At 44.8% G+C, this 23,447-nt stretch overlaps 1 protein-coding gene across 1 annotated transcript in view; it reads right to left on the reverse strand.

Moving 5' to 3' along the window:
* The window catches only part of LOC103285324 (dihydropyrimidinase-related protein 3), a 57,821-nt gene that overhangs the window by 12,700 nt on the left and 21,674 nt on the right, over positions 1 to 23,447 (reverse strand). Inside the window, exons 2-7 of the mRNA XM_008140731.2 lie at positions 16,598 to 16,686; positions 12,394 to 12,578; positions 9,864 to 10,028; positions 7,406 to 7,467; positions 6,467 to 6,547; positions 2,068 to 2,136 (exon numbers count right to left, since the gene is read on the reverse strand). Coding sequence (XP_008138953.1) covers positions 2,068 to 2,136; positions 6,467 to 6,547; positions 7,406 to 7,467; positions 9,864 to 10,028; positions 12,394 to 12,578; positions 16,598 to 16,686 — 651 coding nt within the window. The remainder of the gene's footprint in view (positions 1 to 2,067; positions 2,137 to 6,466; positions 6,548 to 7,405; positions 7,468 to 9,863; positions 10,029 to 12,393; positions 12,579 to 16,597; positions 16,687 to 23,447) is intronic.

A 23,447-nucleotide genomic window follows, 5' to 3' on the forward strand; every position in this document is an offset into this window, starting at 1 on the left:
GGGCCTTGACCGCTCTGCTCTTCAGCTTCCTTGTGCACAATAACCCTGACCACCCAGAGCAGCAGCAAGGACAACTGTGACAATGCCGTCAGCACAGTCCTGGGCAAAAGCAACTGTTCCACAGAGGGGCCTGGCATTGAGGACACAGCCTTTCACAGGGATGCTGTGACTGTAACCTCATCACTATTTTCTTTTAAATTGAGGTTTAACTGACATAGGATACTATATTTCAGGTGTACCACAAGATAATTCCATATTTGTACCTACTGCGAAATGATCACTGTAAGTCTTCTTAACATCCGTCACACACAGTTACATTTTTTTGTGATGAGAACTGTCAAGATCTACTTTCTTGGCAATTTTCAAATATGCAATACAGTGTTATTAACTATACACTATGCTGTACATTACATCCCCATGGTTTATGTATTTTATATCTGGAAGGTTGTACCTTTTGACCATCTTCATCCAATTTTCCTACCCTTTGCCTCCGGCAACTGCCAATCTGTTCTTTGTATCTATGAACTTGTTGTTGTTATTTTTTTGGGGGTAGAGAGTGTTGGGGGAGTGATTGTTGTTTTGTTTCTTAGATTACACACTAAGTGAGATCCTATGGTATTTATCCTTTTTTATCTAACTAATTTCATGTAGCATAATTCCCTCAAGGCCCATCCATGTTATTACAAATGGTGGAATTCCATTCTTTTTTTTATAGCTGAATAATATTCCTGTGTGTGTGTGTGTGTGTGTGTGTGTGTACACACATTTTATTCATCCATTCATCCATCGATGAGCACTGAAGTTCTTTCCATATCTTGTAAATAATGCTGCAATAAACATGGGGGTGCAAATAACTTTTTGAATTAGTGTTTTCATTTTCTTCAGATAAACACCCAGAAGATGAATTAATAGTTCTGTTTTGAGGGACTTCTTTACTGTTGTCCACAGTGGCTACACCCCCAACACACAAAATTATAAATTATTTCAACTGGTAACAAAAGTATCACTAGACAAAGGAGTTTCTGGGGTGCTGATGATGTTCTGGTGCTACTTACATAAGTGTATTCAGTTTGCTAAAATTCCTTGCACTTTTATGATAGGAACACTATTCTCTATGTATGTTAGGATTTATTTTTTTTAAAGATTCTGGAAGAGATGGGCAACGGGCAGGTAATCATTTCTGGTTCTGACTCCTTCTTCTACCGATTTAGAGTGTGGGGCTTGAATGACAGATGAGGAACATGGTTCACTTCGCTGACATGGAAGACCTTGAATTTGCTCCAGGTGCCAGACCCAGGGTAGTCCCCCAAAGCCAATATGCTCTCAGCCATGTGGGCAGCCAATTTCCAACTGTGCCCTATGCCGGCAGCTGAGTTTGCTGACATCCCAGAGGCATGGAATCAGCCCCCACTTACCTTTCATTCACTCTTCAGCTGCTAAGCACAGTCCCTAATCAGCATTCATTTTACATACGGGAAACTTCCACACCTAGACACAATCAACCCCTTACTCAAATCGACCGACATACTGCCTGTTAAAACCTATTCTGCCTCCTACCCATAAGGCCAATATCTTGCAGGACTCAAACTGTAATGTGGGACACGGGAATAAGTAGAAATGTCTCTGGAATTCACATTGATTAAGAAAGGATTTGGAAATTTTCCACTCCTACTGAATAACTGCGGAATACCTCCAACTGGTGTTATCTTTAGAGAGATTAGGGGTCAGAAGAAAGCATTCCTTTCTTATTTTCTCAGGGGCCCTTGAGTTGGCTCAGTCAAAGTGGTCTTTGGAAGAAATGTTCCAATCTTCTGTCTGGTACTGATAGAGCCTCGCTGCCTCTCACCATGTTTGCTCATACACTGTGTGCGCCTGTGCCTAGGGGAGGCAGGCTGAGTACTAGCACTGCCTCTGTAAAATGACTGACAGGCCATCCAGGAGGCTGCTGGGATTGGCACTGTGGTGACGGGAGTCTCTGGGAAGATGCTGACAAAAGAAGAAAGCCCCTCCTGCTATTGCTTCTCTCTCTTCCTCCTCCTCTCCCTCCCCCAACCCCCTGCAACTTACCTCCTCTGGTCTGCTCAGCACATGACCTTCTGGGCCAGTTATCCCCATTTCCAACATCCGGGCTTGCTCCTAGAATGAGAAAAAAATAGAGGACAGTTTTTAGTTTTTAAAACTTATGACATCACTTAGTCACGATTCATTTCAAAGCCTGAAATCATTCAGACCAACCAAAAATGGTACTACCGCAATTTCTTGTAATACATCAATACTTAAACTAAAACTTTAAAGCACAGAAGGCACTATAAGCTGACTCCTAACTCTATTTCCAAGACATAGAGGGCAGCTTTTAGATGGGCTCAACTGAGATTTGGAGGAGTTATGCTGAAGATGTATTCAAGGGGGAAAAGAATAAAATATGTATGTTGAACAAATTCATCAACTCTATAGGAGGAATTGCAAAGTAGGATAGAGCCTTAATTAAAAGGAGAAAAAAACATTTGAGAGTGGCCTGCTTTTATTACAAGAAAGTCTGTTAAAAAGTACCACTTTTTCTACATTGTGCTTCAAAACTCACACGATCACTTATACTTCATTTCTTTCAGATGCAAACCTCTGTAAGCACACCCCCTTAACTCATTTTTTAATTTATTTATGCATTTTAAAACCTATTCATTCAACAAAAGTACTGAGTATCTGCTTTATGCTAGCCTCTAGGTTAGGTACTTACTTGAATTAAGGCAACGAGGCCCCTGACTTGATGGCCTTTACAGCGCGGTCCTGCCACTTCCCAGAATCTAGTCAACCCACCACCTACATTGGAATCAACTGGGTTGTTTGTGGAGATGCAGAAGTCTGGCCCTATTCAGGTCTACCAGATCTGAATACCTGAGCTTAAATTCTAGGAACCTGCATTTTAGTAAGCTCATCAGGCTCTTTAATGCTTTACTTTTATGACTTAAATGAATGGATTAGAATTTAACCAGACAAACTACTACCTCTAACCACCATTACCTGAGTTCATCTATTGGTCAAATTCTAATTAATTAGGTCTTGGATGAGGCAGAACTGTCTACCTCTTGTGGCTAATGGCTAAATTCCTCAGACTTCTGGCCAGCTTTCTGGAAGAAGCAGGTGGCTGGACAGTGAACACACGCATGGCTAACTGGCACTGGCACAAATCCTAAGCCACCATCTCGGCAATTTTGCTGGCTTTCACTCTCCAAGTATGAAAGCCAGTTCCTCTGAGCCTGTGCACTGGTGAGGTGAGAGATGTGAAGAGAGTGAACTGGAACCATGAGGTGTTAGGAAGAAAGAAAAGTTCTTCCTTCTTCCTAACACCTCATAATAGTTCTTCTACCTGGAAAATAACTATTTTGTTGTTGATGTTTGTTTGTTTTTGATAGTAATTTTTAAAAGAAGAGTAGAAAGGAAGATGCTGCTAAAAGCAACCATGACAAGTAAAATGGCCACTGTCCCCAGCTCTACAGTATTTGAAAAGTGGTCAGAGGCTGATTGTTCCAGCAGTGTACCTCCATTTCATTCTTACTGTTTAATTGATTGAAACTTGGACTGAACAAAACTTCTTCCAAACTCTGGTGAGTTTCCACTTTGAATTGCCTTTCGAACACACACAAGGGTTAAGGTCTCCAGTGAAAGCATCTTCTATCTGTTAGGACACTCTCGCTGTTACCTTGTTTGAGAGTTCTAGGACAACACTCAGGTGAAGGTCACCAGGGGAATTCTTTCTAACATGCTTGTCTGAACACTCCTCCTGACCTCCTGAATCTGAATCTAGAGACCTGGGAGGATCCTAGAAATCAGTCTCCAAGCTCCAGAGGTGATTCTAAAGGGCTGCTCATGCTGGAAAGTCCTGTGCCCAAAGCCAGGCTGCTCCTACAGCTGAAGATTTAAGAATGGCATGTAAGCCCGGCCGGTGTGGCTCAGTAATTGAGGTCAACCCAGGAACCAGGTCACAGTTCGATTCCTGGTCAGGGCACATGCCAGGGTTGTGGGCTGGATCCCTAGTAGGGGGTATGCAGGAAGTAGCCCATTGATGATTCTATCTCATCATTGATGTTTCTACTCTCTCTCCCTCTCCCTTCTTCTCTGAAATGTGTGTGTGTGTGTGTGTGAATGTGTGTGTGTGTGCGTGTGCGTGTGAATGTGTGTGTGTGTGTATAAAGAATGGCATGTAAAAGACCCTGGATGGGTATCTCAGTGGTTAGAGCGTCGTCCTGATACACCAAGGTTGCAGGTTTAATCCCCAGTCAGAGCACATACAAGAATCAACATACAAGTACATACAACTCAATGCATAAATAAGTGAAACAATAAATCAATGTTTCTTCTTCTCCCTCTCTTAAAAAAAAATCAATTAATAATAATAATAAAAAAAGAATGGCATGTGAAAAGCCATTGGTGCCACCTGGCATGGGTGGGGAGCAATGGCACTTTGAGACACTGATCAATGGGGTAAGCACACGGGTTGGGTCATGGCAGTTTTGGTCTGCTCCAGGAGGAAAGAGACGCTGTCTTTTTCACCTTCCTTCTCCAGTGCTTTACCATAATAGGTGCCCGATAAGTATCTGTTGGATGAGTGGCCAAGGATGCTGTGTTCTCAGACTGTCCTTTGGAAAATACCCCTTGTTGGGACCCGTAGGGAAAGATTGCTTCTTCCTTAGTCACTTTGGCATGAAGTGCAGCCAGAGACTCTGAGGACAGCAGCTGCTTCATTTAGATAATGTGATCAAATCTTTCAGCTCAAGCTGAATTTCATAAACACGCACAAGAAACTCATCCAGATGGATGAATGCCCTTATTCTCTTCCTAACTCAGAACAGATCTTCCCAAGGTAGGGGGGCGGGAGGGGGGGGGCGAGCAGAGACACTTCCGTGCCACGGAGCCACAGGGGAAGCGGGAGAAGGGGCTTTGAGTCGGAGCGTGTTTGCCTGCACAGGCTCTAGAATGAAGAAGCTGCGAGTTTGGTTTCTGGGGCTGGGACCTCTGCCGCTGCACTGAAAACTTGGAGAAGGGGGAGGAGTGATGGCTCTAATACCACCAGATACCTCCCCTGGGAGCGAGGCATTTGGACCTTCCTTGGAAAATGATTTCATTAGCTCTGGGTGTGTGGAGGACGTAGGAGAAGGCTGTCAGGGGCCTGACTAATTAACCTCTTGGTCATAAGCAAGAGGAAAGTGCACACTTAGCTCACCCCCTCCGCTAGGGAGACAACACTCCAACAGCTGGAGCCCTACAGCTGGACCGGTGGGGCAAGGGGCCCAGATGTACCATCTCTGGGTGAGACGCCCACTGAGGCCCATCACGTAAGGGACTGAGATTCTGGTCTCCCAGCCAATTGCTGTGATCTTTGGGCCAGTGATGTAATCCTTCTGGGCCTCAATGTTCTCATCCACAAAATGGGGAGGATGGCAGTCAACTTTAAAGGGGTGGGTGAAGATTAAATGAGAACCTAGGAGACCACTTATAGGAGCCTGGCACACGGTAGGAAGTGCTCACCAAGCGGTACTGCTATTGGAAGCCGACAGGTCTAAGCTAGACTGGGCCGCAGCTTTGTTCCCACACCCCTGCCCATCACATTCACCAAGTCCTGGACAACTTCTGAAATGAAGGCAGAGCCCAAGCACTTCCGAGCCGTGGAGGACATCTGTTTTGGCTCACCCCTCTGTAGCCTGATGCCTGGCACAGAGCGCTCAGGAAACACTCTCTGAAAGAATGAATAATGGCTTCTTGCTATTAATCGTATCGCATGGACTAAGAGAGCTCACACTCTTTTCTGGCAGCCTCCATCTAGCAGAGGCCAATCTTGGGATAAACAAAACTGTGGCTAAGGCACATCTGTGCATTAGCCCATGAAGCAGCCCTGGAGATGGCGAGAGAAGTGCTTTCTGCTTCCTCACCAATGATCAATTTGGACCTTAGGACCCTCACTTTCTACACTCGCAGGTTTTCCGGCATGATTTCTAGGAAACCAATGGGACATGTGAGCCCCACAAGACTTAAATTCTTTATCATCTAAGGCCACGAGTACCGCAGTCCTGGATCAGATTTCTGGCTTCTGAGAAGTGCTGCCTTACGGTTTTTCTTTAGGACACAGAAGGCCACGTAGCTTGGACTCATTTTCAAAAGAGAAGCAGCAATACTCTCCCAATTAATGGCCCGATTTGAAAACCTCCTCTTCCAGGAAGCCTTTCTGTATTCTCCAGAGCGGCCAGATCTCTCTCCGTTTTCCAACAGCTGGCACCTGCTCCCTCACTTGTCCACATTTCCTTTTTTCCTCCTCCTGGACATGAGGTCCTTTAGGGCAGGATTTTAATGGAGCGCTTATGATGGTGCCTTCCACACAGTGAGAGCTCAAGGAACAGGGAAGCAAAGAGGAAACGGAGGGGATGCAGAGCGAGACCCATGCTGAAAGCGCCCTCCAGGGAGCTGCACGCGTTACCTGGGCAATGATGTCCCCATTCTCAGCGTGGACCTGAGCAATGGCTCCCAGCTCTCCCAGGCAGGTGAAGATCTCGTAGAGCTGAAATGGAAATGAGTCTCTGTCACCTTCACCGGCCACCGGTGCTTTCAGCAACCTCACACAAGGCCGGGTTACGAGAGCCAGAGGGGATAAACCAGAGGAAGTAAGTGCCTAGGGCAGAGATACAGACTAAAACATGCCCCGCCCAAGAGGGGCGCGAGTCCGAAGAAATTCCAGAAAACTGTCTATATACAGAACCTACTGTGTTGCCTAAGCAGACAGGGTGAACACATACCAATGCTACCGACCACTCTACTCCCCCTCAACACGCATTATTAGGGAATTATTTCCCATTGAGCTGAGACAGAGCTTCAGAATCCTTCTCAACCCGTGCTCCCAAAGACCACCACAGCCCAGCCAGAAGCTAATGCGGGAGCTGAAACCCCTATCTCTCAGCCTCTCAAAACAGACCTCCCTTCACCTTCTAATCAGAAAAGCTGGGAATAAAGACTTTAGATATGTCTAAAACACATCTCACAAATTTCTTAAGGACAGAGTCAGAGGCAAGCTGGGACAATTCCCCCAAAACAGCAGGCGGCCCTCCTTAATCCTTCAAGGCTGAACACCTCGCCTGTTCCCTGAGCTCATAAGGAGTTTGCATTTGCTTGGTAGATGGAGATTGAGGCAGGCCCTTCCTCTTGTCCTCTTGAGAAAGCTGCCGCCAGTGGAACTTCGAGCTCCCTGTCTCCCTTGCCACCAGCACCCTGTCCGTTACCTGATTTAAGTTGGAGCGTGGACTGCAAGAAGCACTCTGGCCCAGCGGTCTCCCACAGTGACTCATGTGGAAAGAGCCAAGGTCATCAGCAACAACAGGAAACCCATTTAGATACCCCAAGCCACATAGCAATGGATCATTACCTCTGTGTTGGACACCTGGTACAAATCCTTATAGGCCATGTAAACCATGAAGGAGTTAACCCCTGCAAGAGAGGGAGGGAGGGGAACAGGAAGACGACAGCATTATCACAACCTCTCCATCCTTTACTCCCACTTCTATGGCCCATGGGGCCCGAGTACATTACAGGCTCCGGTCCAATGCAAAGTGATGCTTCCCATTCTCCAAGAGCATTTTTCTATTCCCTCCTCACCCTGGAAAAGCAACAATTCCTACGTAATGTCATAGAGAATGGTCTCCTCTTCTGCATCTCTTTCTTGCCCACAACCAGCACTCCCAGCCCACAGGGTCAATAAGCTTTGTTTTTGCTTAAGGCAGTATCCTATATAATAAAGAGCTAAAATGCTAATTAGATTGAACAGCAGAACGACCATCTGGACGACCTTCCGGATGAAGCCAAGGTAGGGAGGGCCGGCCGAGGCTGTGAAGGGCTGTGAGGGCTGGCCGAGGCTGAGAGGGCCAAGCCCCTTGCATGAATTTCGTGCACTGGGCCTCTAGTGTATATATATAAAATTGAGAATCACTGTAGCACACTGGTATTGTTCACACACTGGGGGTTGCACCACATACTAGTTCAGTGCACTTGGACTATCTAACTTCTTGAGCCTCAGTTTCCTCATCTGTAAAATGGAAAAATAACAATACCCTGCTTAATACGTGTGGGAAACATTCAATGAGATACATGCCGAGCTCCTAGCACTCACTAGCCGTGACCCATGCTTGGTCTCCATGCACAGATCTCCTGAGGTTGGTTGATTTCACTGCTTAAGAAGTGCCTGCCCTGCACGTGACCTCTGCAGGGGTGAATCTGAGAGGACCCTGTCCTTGGAGATCCAACAGAGCTACTGGGCGGAAGTCAAATGTCACCTTGAGCTTAAATAACTAAGTCGTAAGGGTATTGAGAAATGATCCATTTAGTTTTTCACCTCAAATAAACTATTAATACAGTATGTACAGAAATAGGTGGGACTGGGGAGCAGAGAGTCATTTTGAAAAAAAGAGAATAATTTTGATCTCCAACCATCAGGGCCGCCTCAGCCCACAGTGTTCCAAGCCAAAAGTGGCTGCAATTTGAGAACTTCTCTACCCAGAGTGGTTCAACTGAGGGCAGTTTTTCCCAACACCACCCTGCCCACAGCCTCTGTGTCATCCGTGGAATGACCGGGCCCTTTGGAAGGAAGTGGGTGTTAAAGCCGTTCCGAAGCCCGGGTGAAAGGAGACACAAGGAAGGAGGGAGAGGGTTAATCTCTCATTCTGAATCAGGAAGGACAGGAGCAGAGCTTGTGGGGTGAGGAGGGGAATGGAAAGGAAAGCTCCTCTTCTGAGAGGTGTCACTTTTACAGATGAGGAAACTGAGGCTCAAGAAGTTAGATATTTAGATATTCCAAGTGCACTGAACTAGTATGTGGTGCAACTCCAAGTGTGTGAACACTACCAGTGTGCTACAGTGATTCTCAATTTTATATATATACTAGAGGCCCGGTGCACGAAATTCATGCAAGGGGCTTGGCCCTCTCAGTCTCTCCCCTCCATCCCAGAACACACTCCTGGCCTTTGCCTCAAGACTGCGCATCCGGTCAGTCCTGTATCTCATGGCATCTATTCTGATGCTCTTCACTGGCCTGCTTCCTTCTGCCTCGGTGGCTCAGCAGAGGCCATTCCTTATACTTCCCTACGTCCCCCAGGCAGCCTTAGATGCCAAGCACGTCGTGTGTCTGTATGGGGGGGGGGGGGGTGCATGTGTGTGAAATATCTGGCCATCAAAATGTAGGAAGAAGTAGAGAATAGAGGAGTCTAGGAAGACAATGGGAACCTAAACCATGTACTCACTAAGAGGAATCCCCCCTTCTTGCCCCCCCTCACACACACACACACACACACACACACACACACGAGAACATGTTTCGTGCCCTAAGCTCCTAGCCTGAGTACAAACATTTTTGCTCCAGAAATATCTTAGCTTTTCTGAGGATGCTGTTAATATATAATAGTAATGAGTTTGACGAGTTTGACCTTTGGAGTAAAAATAATGAAGCTTAAAAATTCCTAATCTCATATCCAGTAGGTGTGTGACCTTGTATATGAAGTTAACCTCTCCTGGCCTCAGTTTCTTCCTCTGTCAAATGGGCAGCATTGCATGGAGGGGAAGAGCCTAGACTGTGGGGAGATCTACTGCTTGCTACTCATTCTGAGCCTCAGGTTCTCCATCTGCCAAGTGAGGATAATAATTCCCATCTCGTGGGGACCCTGCAAGGAGTAAGAATGATGGACTAAATAAAGCGCCTGGAACGCAGTGGTGCCCCTTTCTTCCAGCACGCATGCTTGAGGTTCCAGGCTCCAAGCTAGGGGAAGGGACTCAAATGGGTGGATGTTGTGTGGAGGAGGGGCGAGGGGAAGGGAGGAAGGCACACTCGGGCTCACCTTTGTCTTTGATGAGGCTCTGCACCTCCTGCTTCACACTGTCATTCCAGTGGGTGATGTCCACGTGCAAGGCATAGTCACAGCAGCTCTTCCCATCGGCCCACTCCCGCCACTTCTCATAGGCCTCCGTCAGGCTGGACTCGGGTTCGGGCACCACGTGGTCGACTGAAGGACAGAGACCCCAGACGGATGACTTACTGACCCAGCTTCTGTTCCCCTTTGCACAGGCCTGCTCCTGCTTGCGTAGCCATGGCTGCAAGATTTCTATTTCCTGAGCACGGAATTAACCTTGGAAAGTGTGGCTGATGGCTTAACTGTCACATAACTATGGGACCTTGTACAAATTACTAGCTTCTCTAGACCTCATTTTCCTCATCCTTGAAATGGGTCCCAAGTGGGGTAGGAGACAGGATGTCATAGTGCCTTCCTTCTAAGTTTGTTATAAGATGAAGAGGGAAAATGCACCAAAGTGCTTTGCCTGATGCCTGGCACATAGTAAGTGCTCAATTAATGTTAGCTATCAATGTGTGCATACTATGTGCCGTTATTAGCAGTACTGTAGGGAGTCATCAGAACAAATAAAAGTCCAACTCCCCCCTAAGGGTGGAGGAAGGGTTTTAGAGTTATGTCAGGGCCCAGAAGAGTGATACCCTCACGCTTACTGCCAGACAGAGAGGCCCTGTCCTCTGAAGGAGCCTGACGCTAGGCCCACAGATCTTATTTCTATGCAAATTCTTCATTGAGAATCCGGTTTCCTTGAGGCCCAAATCTACTCATGCAGTACCTGCAACCTAAGCGATATTTTTAAAAACGATAACATTTACAGTTGGTGAGGATAAGGCAAAAGGGACACCCTCAGAGTTCGCCTGGGCAGTTGAGGAAAAGTGAGAATCGGCACAACTTACCTGAAAACAATTATAAAATAGATGCCAAAAACCTTGGCATTTTTCTCATACCTTAACTCAAGAATGATTCCCACGGGATTAAACAACGCTGCGTGCACAATCTGGGTTCTAAAGATGTCTGTCAGTCTAAATTATTACGTATTTATGTAAGTGAAAAACTGGAAACAATCGAATGTCTAACAATAGGGAAGTTTGGGTAAATACATAAATTGTGATACCTTCATAAAACAGAGGGTCTGGCATCCGTCCTACATGTGGTGGTAGAATAAACATAAATGAATGGAAAGACATCCGTGACATTTCATTTTGTGAAAATAGGAGGTGAAAACATGGTGTGTCTATTAGGATCCTATTTTTGTTAAATAGAAAAAAAATATATAGCCAAACTGAAACAGTGATGTGGGGTTTATGGGTTGTCTTTCCTTATTTTCTTTTTCACGTCTGGGTTCTTTAATTGTCTACGAAGGACACGAACACTTGTGTGGTTCTTTGTATACTTTTCTCCCTTGCCACCTGGAACTCTTGCCGTTCCTCCTGCTCCTTCCCTCGTGCAGAAGACTAAGCAAAACACACATCTCCGGAGTGCTGACAAGCTCAACTCCTTGCCCAGATGGCAGAAAGCCAAGCCAAGATCCCTCATTTCCTCAGCCCTCTATCGCAAGCAGCCTAAGTGCACTTATCGGAAAAGCAAATGCGCGGAGCTACATTACTGATGTCTGGACACACACCAGGGCCTCCGTGGGCAGGCGGCTGCTGAGAAGTCAGCTGGCTTCCCCACTTTGGCTGCAATTGCACCTTTTATGGCCTCGATGCAATTGTCCTGGGCTTCCACACCCAGCTAGCTGAAGCTGAAGCTGAAGCCTGCTAGGATTCCCGTCAAAAGGAAGCAAAAGGAAGTGAATGATTCTAAGGTTTAGGCTGTTCTATGTCCGTGGGTGGATGTATAAGGTGTTAAAATAAACAGCGGCCTTGCTGCTCAAGTTTGGAATGGGGCCTGGGAGGGGACCCAGGTCATTGGGATTCGCTTGGGACAGGAAGGACTGCCTGGACCACTTTCTGTTCAGTAATCCAATGGCATGCAACTCCCTAGGTTTCCTTGGAATTGTAATAGTTACCAGAAAAGAAAGAAAGAAAGAAAAAAAAAAAAAAGGAAACCACAGACATACCGTAGCTTTCCCAATCTTAAAAATATGAACTGGTCAACAAATAGCTCAGACCAGATAACACTAAACTTTCTGCTATGCTCTCTGCCCCTCCTGCCTGAGACCCAAATGGGAAGTTCTGAAATAACTTTTCCCCCCTATCCACAACTTTTCAGTCCGCTTTTCCCAGTGACGGGCCCAGAGGTGGTCATTTCTGATTCTCCATCGCAGGCACACTCACCCCAAATGCTAAGGAAGACAGGAGGGGATGACTGAGCTCATTGTCATGAACCTCATGCATCTCTTCCATGCAGTGGTGGTGAGCTGCCAATGTCCTCACTCCCACCTGCTTCTATCAGGTCCCATCAGGCAGAAAGTCTACCAACTGCCTTAAGGGACGTGTACAAGTTATCATCAGAGAGCACGGTGGTTAACACACGCCTAACACTCGGGACCAGGAGTGTGTAATTTGGGGGAACTTACTGATCATGGTGGTGCCGCCAGCTAAGGCAGCCTTTGTCCCTTGGAAGAAGTCATCCACTGTGGTCATCCCCTTGTAGGGCATCTGGAAGTGAGTGTGGACATCGATGCCGCCGGGGATCACCATCTTCCCATTGGCCTCGATGGTCTTCACCCCTCCAGGGACAATCAGATTGTCTCCAATTTGCCTGGCAAGACAGTGAAACAACTGGCAATTGAAAAGAGTGATTTCAAAGACAGACATAGTATTATAACAGTTTTAAACATTGGAACACATTTATCAAAGTAGACTCACACAAGTTTAGCGCTCTAGAAACAAATAAAGATAGGTATACATACAGAAAACCGTTTTTACAGACACAAAACAACCCAATGTGCTGTTTGGGAAAACATGTGTCCTGGTTTAGTACTGTGACTCCAGGGGTTTGAGAGTGTCCAGCACATAGGGTGTGAAATAAATATTTTTTTAGGCGAGATTGCATGGGGTCATGAATCATTTAAAGAACAGGCATGTGCACTTAGCTATCCTCTAAGGGGGTTCACCTGGGCTCCTAACAGAAGAGGTCCTTCGGCACCCCAGTCTTCGCTCCCCAGCCCACCCTTCCTTGATAATGTATCCATCAATCACATACAAAGGCAAATTCATAGGGAGGAAGTCAAAGATGCAGCTGCCAATTCTCAGCTGCTTTGGCGGGGTCAGCACCTCAGTGGAAGCTTCAAGCCAAGGAAGATGAGTATGACAACCTCAACCAAACACACCTTCCCCCAGGAAGTTTCAGAGCCCCCCTAGGGAGGACGAGAGGGGGACTTGGGTGGGGAAGAAGCTGGTGAGTATGCCCAAGGCACATTCCACCAGGCAAGGGACAAACACAACTAGCCCTGGAATAATGTCGCCTCATACTTCATCTCATGTTGCTCGAATTATTTGTGACTTCACACCCTGGACTTAAATGGCCAGTTCAACCTGTCCCATGTGGGTTGCAGGTAGGACTCTGATTCATAAGCTCCTACATTGTCATTAAATGCTTCCTACCTTGGGGGATCCAGGAGCCCCACGGCCAGTAGCATGAATGCTCCCCCTTTGTTCATAGCCAGCCGAGAAGGAAACTCCTTTGGGGCACCAGAAGTCCACTGCTGGCCTGCCAAAATCTTAGTTCTGCAACTCAGATCAAGTATTTCTGACATCTCTAAGAGTTCAACTTCACCACATCACCACGGGGCCATTCCAGAGCCGCCACAATTCAAAACACACTGTAGAAAAAATGCAGCCTCTGAAAGGAACCCCATTCTAGTCCAGATACTGGCCAGCCGTGTTCCCGTTTTTCCTCCCTTGCTGATTTTCCTCTGAGGGAAAACGAGAGCCCAGGGCATGAAGAGTTGTCCGGTCTCTCGGGGTGGATGCACATGCGTTTGCACCACTATGACAATTAGTACAACACCAAGTCCAAAACAGAAATGCCTTCCTCTTTTCCTGCACTGAACTAACCAAGGTTATATCAATTCCTGTCCAGTTTCTACTGACAGCCAGGTCTAGTAATTAAGTGTAAATCAGCTCTGGAATTGGGGTAGCTAGATGCACAATCTTGGCTTTGCCAGTTACTAGCGTTATGACCTTGGCTAATATACTTAATCTCACCAGGTCTTAATTTCTTCATCTGTAAAATGTAATAAAAATGCTTGTTGTGGAGATTAGATGTTATTGTGTTAAGCTTAAAGGACACTGTTAGGTACCTAAGAAGTCAATAGATACCAGCTACAATGATTAATAACCATCCTACTCCCATTTATTAACCAGCCCTCTCCCTCTGAATCTCATCATTCTACTAATTTAATATTTGATGTTGATATTATCTGGTAATGTTAAATCTGTTATTTGTGCGCGCGCGCGCGCGCGCACACACACACACACACACAAGCACACATATTATTTAGTTCCCCTGAAATTATGTAAGGTTTCCAGGGGAAGAGATGACTTAGATCCCAAAGGCATCTAACATAGCATGTGACATAGCATATGTCCAGTGACTAAGACAACTGCCTTGCACATAGCAAGCACTCCATAAATATTCACAGGCAAACAACTATGGAACAGTTGGAGGAAATAATAGATGCTCCCAGACTTACAGTGGGATTATATGTCCCAATAAACCACTCATACACTGAAAATATCGTAAGTTGAAAATGCACTTAGTGTACCTAACCTACCAAACATTATAGCTTAGTCAAGCTGAGAACATTTAGATTAGCCTAAAGTTGGGCAAAATCACCTTGCTGTAGCTGCCTAGCATCATAAGAGAGTATTGTACCATCTATCACTAGCCCAGGAAAAGATCAAAATTCAAAACTTGAAGTATGATTTCTATTGAAGGAGTATCACTTTCAAACCATTGTAATATAAAAAAAAATCATAAGTCAAACCATCTTTGAGGACCACCTGTATTTCTGTTTCTATACTCTGTTAAGAACATTGTTAGAGACACACAAAAATGTCAGGATTGGATGGAGATCATGTTTATCCAACCTTGTCTCCACCACCAACCCACACATCTGATGGTTAAATTCCTTCTATAACATCCTTGTTAAGTGGTCCCTAGTCCAATCTAATAAAGATGCCAAAGGGAATTCATTTTGCATATTCAACTTTGGTAGTAGATGACTGAATAAGTGTGTGAAGATGGATTGAACTTGCATTTAAGACTCAACTGTGGAAAGTTCTGGGATCAATTACTAATGCCTGTCATAAGCTCTGAAATAAGAAAGAAGCATTAAGTAATACTTTTTTTTTTTCTATTTCTGAATCACTAAGTGAGGGAATTCACTACCTCCAAAGAGAGCCAACTATATAAAATAATATTTAGCAATAAAAAATATAAATCAATTGTGACTGATATTTTGACAAAATTGTTTTATATTGGTTAGCTTGCCTATTATTTCCATTTTTTCCCTACTTTTACTATGAAAAAATTATTTATGGAAATTGGCAAGGCAACTAAATACCAAATCTAGCATTGTTCATTCATTCATTCAAGGTACTGATTTATATGTTGATCTTTAGCAAATTATTTACTTTCTATGTTCTTCTTTCTCATTTGAGAAGAGCGTAATAAGAGTACTTCATAGGATTTCTGGAAGATCAGGTGAGGTAAGGTGTAAAAACATTTAACAGTGTCTGACATACTTCATACTCAATAAAAGGTAGCTCTTTAAAAAGTGCTAAGTGCTCAATGTGCTAATACTAGGTTCTGTGCAGGGAATATGAAGATGAACAAGACATGGTCCTTGCTCTCAAGGAGGCCTAAGAGTGTCAGGATTGCTATGATTGACAAAACCACATGGTGTTTTATATAAAAGGGAAAGCTAGCTCAGATTGGGGGGCTGATAAGGAATGCCCACCCACAAAAATTTATATCTAAGCCAAGTTTTCAAATATAAGGAAGAGGTCTCCTATAACCAGAATATTAAACTAGTCAATAAAATTGAATAACATAAACATAAAGCTGAACGAGGTCAGGAATGGCTAGTAGGATGACTTGAATGCGCCTGTGGGGATGTGCCGTGCCTTCTGTGATGAAAGGTTATGTGTCTATCAAACCCTTCCTTAAAGGTCACTAGGTAAGGAACCTGCACATAAAGGTTACCTGGCTGTGCTGCTTACAGGCATCCAATAGCAAACCATTTTGCTAAGAAATTATACATTCCTAAAGTATCTATTTGGAAAACTCATCTGGAATATGTCCTATCTGTGCTCTTACCTAAGTCAAGGTTCAGTTTAAATGACCTCTCCACCCCAAAACCTTCCTCCAGACCCTTCTAAATGACTTATCCTCATCTGAACTCCTTGGGGACCTATTTTAGGGTGCTATAATTTGTGCACACTTTTCAATATCCTTAAGGACAGTGGTCACATCTTCCACTTCTCCAAGACGCATAGAGTGCCCATCCACGCAGCTGGTCCAATCAACCTCGGTGGATTGATCAAACGCAGGTTTTTCACTTTATTCATGTAATCCAAGTGAACTAAGGCTAGCTCCCACTTTTGAAGAATCATATGCATCCAGACTGAGGGGTGAAAATAAAGATTCATTTTTAAGGAGAAGAAGACATGAAACACAGAGAACCACTAGCTGAATAAGCAAAAAGTAGAAAGCTTCTTTCTGAAGAAGGGGTTAAGTACAAAAATATAAAGAGGAGCGTTCTAGATACATACTTGATTAGGCCATCTTCCATGTAAATATCAGCATAAAAGGACTGATCATCGTTGACGATTCTGCCTCCCTTGATAAGAAGACGGTCACTCTAGAAGAAAAAGAGAACAGCAGTCATTCTCACAGTCAAGATTTCAGAGAAGAGTGGTCTGCCAAGGTTTTCCCAACTCCTTGCTTTAGAAGTCTAATGAGAACAAATTTACTGATGACATCTGCGTGCTCAATGCACTCAGTATTTGAACTGGGGGTATTTGTTGGGGATCCAGTCTTTTGCTTCTAATACAGATTATTCTGGAGTTTCACCTCTTGCTTCTGCAACCTACCATAACAAATCAGAAGTATAGATACTTGAGGAAAGACATTCATTTTATTATGTTTCTGCTTCATTGAGCATTCAATATTTAAAGTGGTATAACATATACTTCAGTGCCTACCACGCAGTCTGGTATTTTTGCTGATGCTCCACATGATTCTCAAAAGTAGAACTTAGGATCCAGCATACCATGAAACAGCCTTTTAAAGTCTTTACAATGACATGGTAGTCATGTTACATTTAAAATTCAGGATACTTACACAGATATGCACACGTGCACACGAAGTTGTGGAATGTATAAAGAAACTACTTGAGGGAAAAGAAGACAAAACATCTGTAGTATTTAGCTCAGGGTGAAAAAAATTATGTAGGCTTCAGTATCTCTCACATCTTAAATATATTTCTTTATTGCTTTTATTATTAAAAATTGCTTTCCTAGCTGAGAAAAGTCTTCACAAATTACAAGAAGTTTGGAGAGTGATCCAACTGGAAACAATACACGTAGATTCCGAGATTATTCACAAAATATAAATATGCATTTTACATATAAGTCAGGAGATAGACAAATCAGTGTCAGCTTTAGAGACTGCAGATTTCATTAAATGAATGCAGCACGAGGGATGGATAAAGCTTCCTTAGGTTCATGGGGGAGAAGAGCAACCTTAGGTTGACTGCACCAGAGCATGAAAAAAGAATAGTAGTTTGGGTTTTGTTAAGGTTTAAACTTAAGGACTTTATCCACCCACTCATTCAGCAAGTCATTATTTAATATGTATTATTAAATAGTTGGGGAAGGTGCCCTTGTGAATGAGCCACGCAGGTCATAGCATTTATGGAACTTATGGGGCAATCTGGCAATAAAGAAAAAGAAAATCAATAAAACAAGTAAAAATGTATTAAGTGCCACAAAATATAGGGGAGTGGGGCTTGTCTACTTAACTAGAGGCTGGAAAAGGCCTTTGGGAAGATCAGTTTAGATGGGGTGGAGATGGAGAACCACAGGCAGAGGGAACAGCATGTGCAGGGCCCTGAGGTAGGGGTACGTTTGGTTTATTTGAAAACCTGAAAAGGATCAGTGTGGAGGGAGCTTGGGGATCAAAGAGGAAAGTGGCATGAAATGAAGTTGGTGAGGCAGACATTGGCTTTCAAAGAGAACATAGGTTTTATTTTAGTTTTTAAACCTTTATTGTTGAGAGTATTACCTATGTCCCTTTTTCCCCCATTACCTCCTTCTACCTGGTTCCTGCCCCGCCCCAGGCCTTCACCACCCTATTGTTTGTATCCAAAGGTAATATACATATACATATGCATATGTTCTTCAGTTAATCTCTTCTCAAGCCTCCTTCCCTCTGAGATTCCTGGGTCCTAGAACATAGGTTTTATGGGTAAGGAAGCCCTACACACAAGCTGACCTCTGGCTTCAAAAATTAAAGTGGACAGGGCCAGAAAATGAGAACTGAAATGAGGGATCCATGAGCAATAAAGCAAATTACCACTTAGTTTCTCCTGTTTCCAAGGTATTGCATGAGGATAAGAAATTTCATCATGCCATATTGTCAGGGGAGAGGATTTTAAAAAGATACTGATAAATGAGGCGCATAGAAAGAACCTATATATGTGGCGAGGAGATGCAGTAATAAGGTCAAATACAAACTCCCAGCACCCATGATCTATAAGCCCTTCAGGATCTAGGGCTTAGATCATGGTCAGTATGTCCACCCTTCTTTATATCATGTATTGCCTCATATTTTATACAATGGTAGAACTAAGACACGTGTAATTCTTGTCTCATATCAGGCTCTAGGGCCACAGAGCCTTTGCAAAGATGTTCTCTCTGCTTTCTCATTTGTTTACCTGGCATCCAACAACCATCCTCTCCTTTGTTCAGCCTACAGTCAAAGGGTTTCTCCCCTAGGACATTTTACCTGACTTTCCAGCAAATTCCACCTGCCGCCATTGCAATTTAGCTCACACAATTATATTGCTCTATAGTAGCTGGCTTATTGTTCAATTGTCTCCTGATCAGACCAAAGACTCTCTTAGTCTTGGAACTCTGTGTCTTTTGATCATTTTACCTTAGTTCCTGCAGCCTATCCTTGACAGCTGTTAGGTCATGGTCAATGAATGAGAGAAGGGTGGGAAACAGGAAGTTGTATTATATCGATATGATGGAAAGACCATCTGAGTCAGAAAATTATGTGAAGGGGCCAAAAAATTGGACTTTTAAGGAAAAAAAAACTGGCCGAAACCAGTTTGGCTCAGTGGATAGAGCGTTGGTCTGCGGACTGAAGGGTCCCAGATTCGGTTCCGGTCAAGGGCATGTACATAGGTTGCGGGCACATCCCCGGTGGGGGGTGTGCAGGAGGCAGCTGGTCGATGTTTCTCTCTCATCGATGTTTCTAGCTCTCTATCCCTCTCCCTTCCTCTCTGTGGAAAATCAATAAAATATATATTTATATATATATATATAAAAACCTGGAAGGCAATTGTAATCTACTGGTTTCGCAGCAATTGAAAATTTATATGAGGCAGTCAGTCCTAGGACTGTGCTTCCTACACTGGAGAATATAGATTCCCCTGCCCTGCTCTGGTCACCACAGCTGCACTTTATAAGCGCCATACACAGCTCTGGTGTCATCAGCCAGCCCAGGACCAAGTCACACACCAGTAGCAGAAACCACTGCCCCAGGCACGTGTGCCTGTGAGGGCATGAGAAGCACCTCCAGTAGGAGCTTCGTAGTAATAACAATCTTGGTAACTATACTAGTAAGAGTCCCCTCTCGTAGCTCAGTGCATTTCTGATATTCTTTTATCTTTCTACAAAGAGCTGAAGTAAGCTGGGTTTTGGAAAGGAGCCACTTACTGCCTGAACGGAGACCAGCTATGAAATATGACCATCCTCCTGCCTGGGGACATCCAGCCCTGAGCCACTGGCCTGCTCATCACTTCCTTCCACACGTATCAAATGTCAGCCAGGGGCAGAAGCTATCTCAGGCCCCATGTACACTGGGGGATTAGTAAGAGCGGATCTAAGTGGAGTTAACACCATTGGAAACCCTTCAAGTGATAATTAAATAAACCTCCTCTGGCTCAATAATCAGGAATCTAAACAGAGCTACCAAAACCTCCATTCACAGAACTCCAAGGGATGCTGCCCTGGGATCCTCAGCTTGCCCCCCTAACTTTTATGAAAGTGGTTAATAAAACTGCTTTATTCACGTTAACTCTTTCCATGCATGTGGAATGGGATCCACGACAAAGGGCAACCCAGGCACACTGTTACTAGACACAGAAGAGTCTGAAAAGCAAGCCTCGGGCTTGTCACTGAAGAATGACATAACTACTGACCACTCCCAAGCCACATCAAAACAAACCTCACTTGTTACAGAACATGCTCGTTTGTGAATTCCTGGATCAGCTTTAGAGAGTAACACATGCTGGGGTCAAAAACCAACAAGACGAACAAATCTGACTTCTAAGATTAGAAGGGTGGTGTTAGGAAGGATGGGTGAATGTGGCTTTGTGGGCTTTCTGTTCCCGGCAGCTGAAGTTGTCTAGCACCCATGAGCTGATGCCCACGGAGGTAAAATGGTCTAGTTTGGAGCCTACCGGTGTTTCTCCTGGAATGAGGTATATAAAGGATGAGGGTATTGCTAGAGCACACTGGGATAATCTGGAGGGTATCTGGAACGCAAAATGAAGCTATTCAGAGCCCGAAGCCATCAGCCCAGGACTCTCTCTGCCTTAGACACTGCACAGTCACCCAGGGCTGAGTGTGGCAAGCTCTGAGAGGCCATAGGAGTGCCAGGCATACCAGCTAGTAAGTGTGGGTCCGGCTGGGTTCTCCCACCACTGGGAGAGTTGGGGCAGACCATTTAGCTAGAAGTGTGATCTTGAGTTAGGACTTAACCTCTCAGAACCTCAGGTGTTTTTTTATTAGCTAAAAGTGAATATACTAGCTAGCTCATCACATAGGGTGGCTGCCAGGAATAAAACATGTGTGTGTGTGTGTGTGTGTGTGTGTGTGTGTGTGTGTGTACACACATATAAACTATCTAGCACACAAGTAAACATCTCTAAATATTAGTTCTATTGATTCCATTCATATTATTTACAGTACCCTAATATTTTTAAAGCTTTAAGAAGTATGTTGAAAAGGGGTGACTTCCCATTTTCCAAAGAGAGGTAACTTCCTCTGAGTGACAGAGTCAATTAGTTCCAGTTGGAAGAAAATCCAGGTCTCTACCTCGCGGCGCTACACCCGTTTCCATCGGAAGCCACTGCACCAAGTGTCTTAACCCGTAAGACAAGCGGCTCTTCCTGACAGGGCTCTCTTCTCTGTTTAATACTGACCCTGACTGCCCAGTGCTGAAACTGCTGACCAGTGCTCTGCGGGAGGTAACCTTAGGAATCCAGTAACTTTCTGCCACTGCCACTTACAAAGTCAGGGCAGTAAACCTGCCCCTTATGTGTCAATGCAGTTCATAAAGGGGCCTGATGCACAATCCAAGGTAACACAGGTCCCTGAAGTCTGAGAAAGTGACGAAATCAAATCTTTTGTCCTTCACTAGCGTATAAAGATAACTAAGACAAACCAATACAAAAAATTAGGAGTTTGCACCCTAGCCAGTTTGGCTCAGTGGATAGAGAGTGACAGCCTGCAGACCGAAGGGTCCCGGGTTCGATTCCGGTCAAGGGCACATGCCCTGGTTGCAAGCTTGATGCCCAGTAGGGGGTGTGCAGGAGGCAGCTGATCAATGATTGTCTCTCATCATTGATGTTTCTATCTTGCTCTCCCTCTCCCTTCCTCTCTGAAATCAATAAAAATATATTTTTTTAAAAATTAGGAGTTTGTGAGAATGAGGGAGGGGGGAGAGAGAGAGAACAAAGGAGGCAGGAATGGAGGGAGAGTGGAGAGGAGGGAAGGCAGGAGGAAACAGTTGTAACAAGGGATGTTGTTAAGAAAGGCTGGGATTCCAATGAGAATAGAGAATGAAAGAACAGAACCTGGAACTCAAGCCTACTGGCAATGTTGGTTCCCGTTTTCATTTTCCTCATCTAGTCTTCAACTTCAAGAACTTGAATTATCACCTCTGTCTACCTGAGGTCTTGAGAATATGCCTCCCAAAGTCCCCCGTGGACTTTTCCCATCAATAAAGTCAGCCTGAGAACAGTACTTAGAGCACCTCAGTTGTGTGTGCGGTGGACATTCCAGCAGCTCAGAGTAAAAATTAGAATCCTCGGAAGAGAAAAAGAGGGTACAGAATAGAGACGAGTCTTCCAAAATCACATATGATGTTACCTCTGCTCAAATCACAGAACCTGACTCCAATCCTCAAGGGGGACTGAGATCCTTTAGAATTCCAGGGGAAGGCGCCAGTGGCTATGTAAAACAAATTCCCTCTGGGTAATTAGATTTGACTCTCTAAAAACACTTCTACTCTTAAGAATGCAGCAGGACGGGTAGACTACCTGGGTGAAATCTTGTTTTTCTTCCCTGAAGCAGCACCAATTAAAGAAGAAAGAGAAAAGGCTCTGAGATAGTCCAGTTGACTCAAAACGGTGTTCAGAACAAGGCGCTGCATGGGCTTTTAGGAGACCAAGGTTCTCATCCTGCCTCTGCTGTCAATACGCACCTTGGATGAGACACACAGACGTGAGTGTAAATTCTAACACTAATACTCCCTGTGTTTGGACAAGTGACTTCACCTCTCTGGGTTTCAGTCGCATCACCTGGGAAACGGGGACAATGATACCTCTCTCTCAGAGTGCTGGTTAGGATTATGGGGATACCACATGTGAAGGGCTGAATTCTCCTTGGCATGCCATAAATGCTTCATACATGTGAGCTACCGCCATTATTATTATTCCTTATCATTACTACTGGCCACTATAAACCCCCCTCTCACAAAAGCTCACAAAGAACTGAACTAAGTTTTGTTCATCGAAATCTACAGACCTTGCCACAAAGAGACGCCAGTCCCCAGCCAGTCCCCAGCCAGCCCTCAGCAACTGTTCTCAGCTCCTGCCACCAGCAGCCAAGGTCACCCCTCTTAATCCCCCTCCTCCACCAAGGGCAAGTTCCCATGCCCCTCCAGGTCATTCTTCCTTTGGAAATAAGCCTCCATGAGGAGATTACAATCTGCTTGCTCTCTTCTGGGAGGAACAAAGAGTGGGTGGAAAGGTCTTCAAACTGCCCCCAAACCCACACTCCCTGCCCCAGGCCTGGGTCTGTTTCTAGGAGCCTCAATGACAAACGTGCCATTGAGACAGAGAGACAGAAAACATCTGGAGAAAACACACGTCTTGAAGAGCAATGCCGTGCCCTGGCTCTGAGTCTTCGTTGAAACTGGGCAGAGTCTGGCAGGGATGGCTCTTCCAAACTTCTGAACGGCTACAGAGGAACCTCAAAAACATTCCTCCTTTCTCTCCTCATCCCAACACACTATGGCCATCAAAGGTGTGCTAGATGGGAGTTAACCTGGGGCACCCCCTTCAAAGCACAGCCCACTCAGCCAAATGCATACCAAAGGAGAAGC

Source organism: Eptesicus fuscus, chromosome 6, assembly GCF_027574615.1.
Source record: "Eptesicus fuscus isolate TK198812 chromosome 6, DD_ASM_mEF_20220401, whole genome shotgun sequence".
In the NCBI taxonomy this organism is placed as follows: domain Eukaryota; kingdom Metazoa; phylum Chordata; class Mammalia; order Chiroptera; family Vespertilionidae; genus Eptesicus; species Eptesicus fuscus.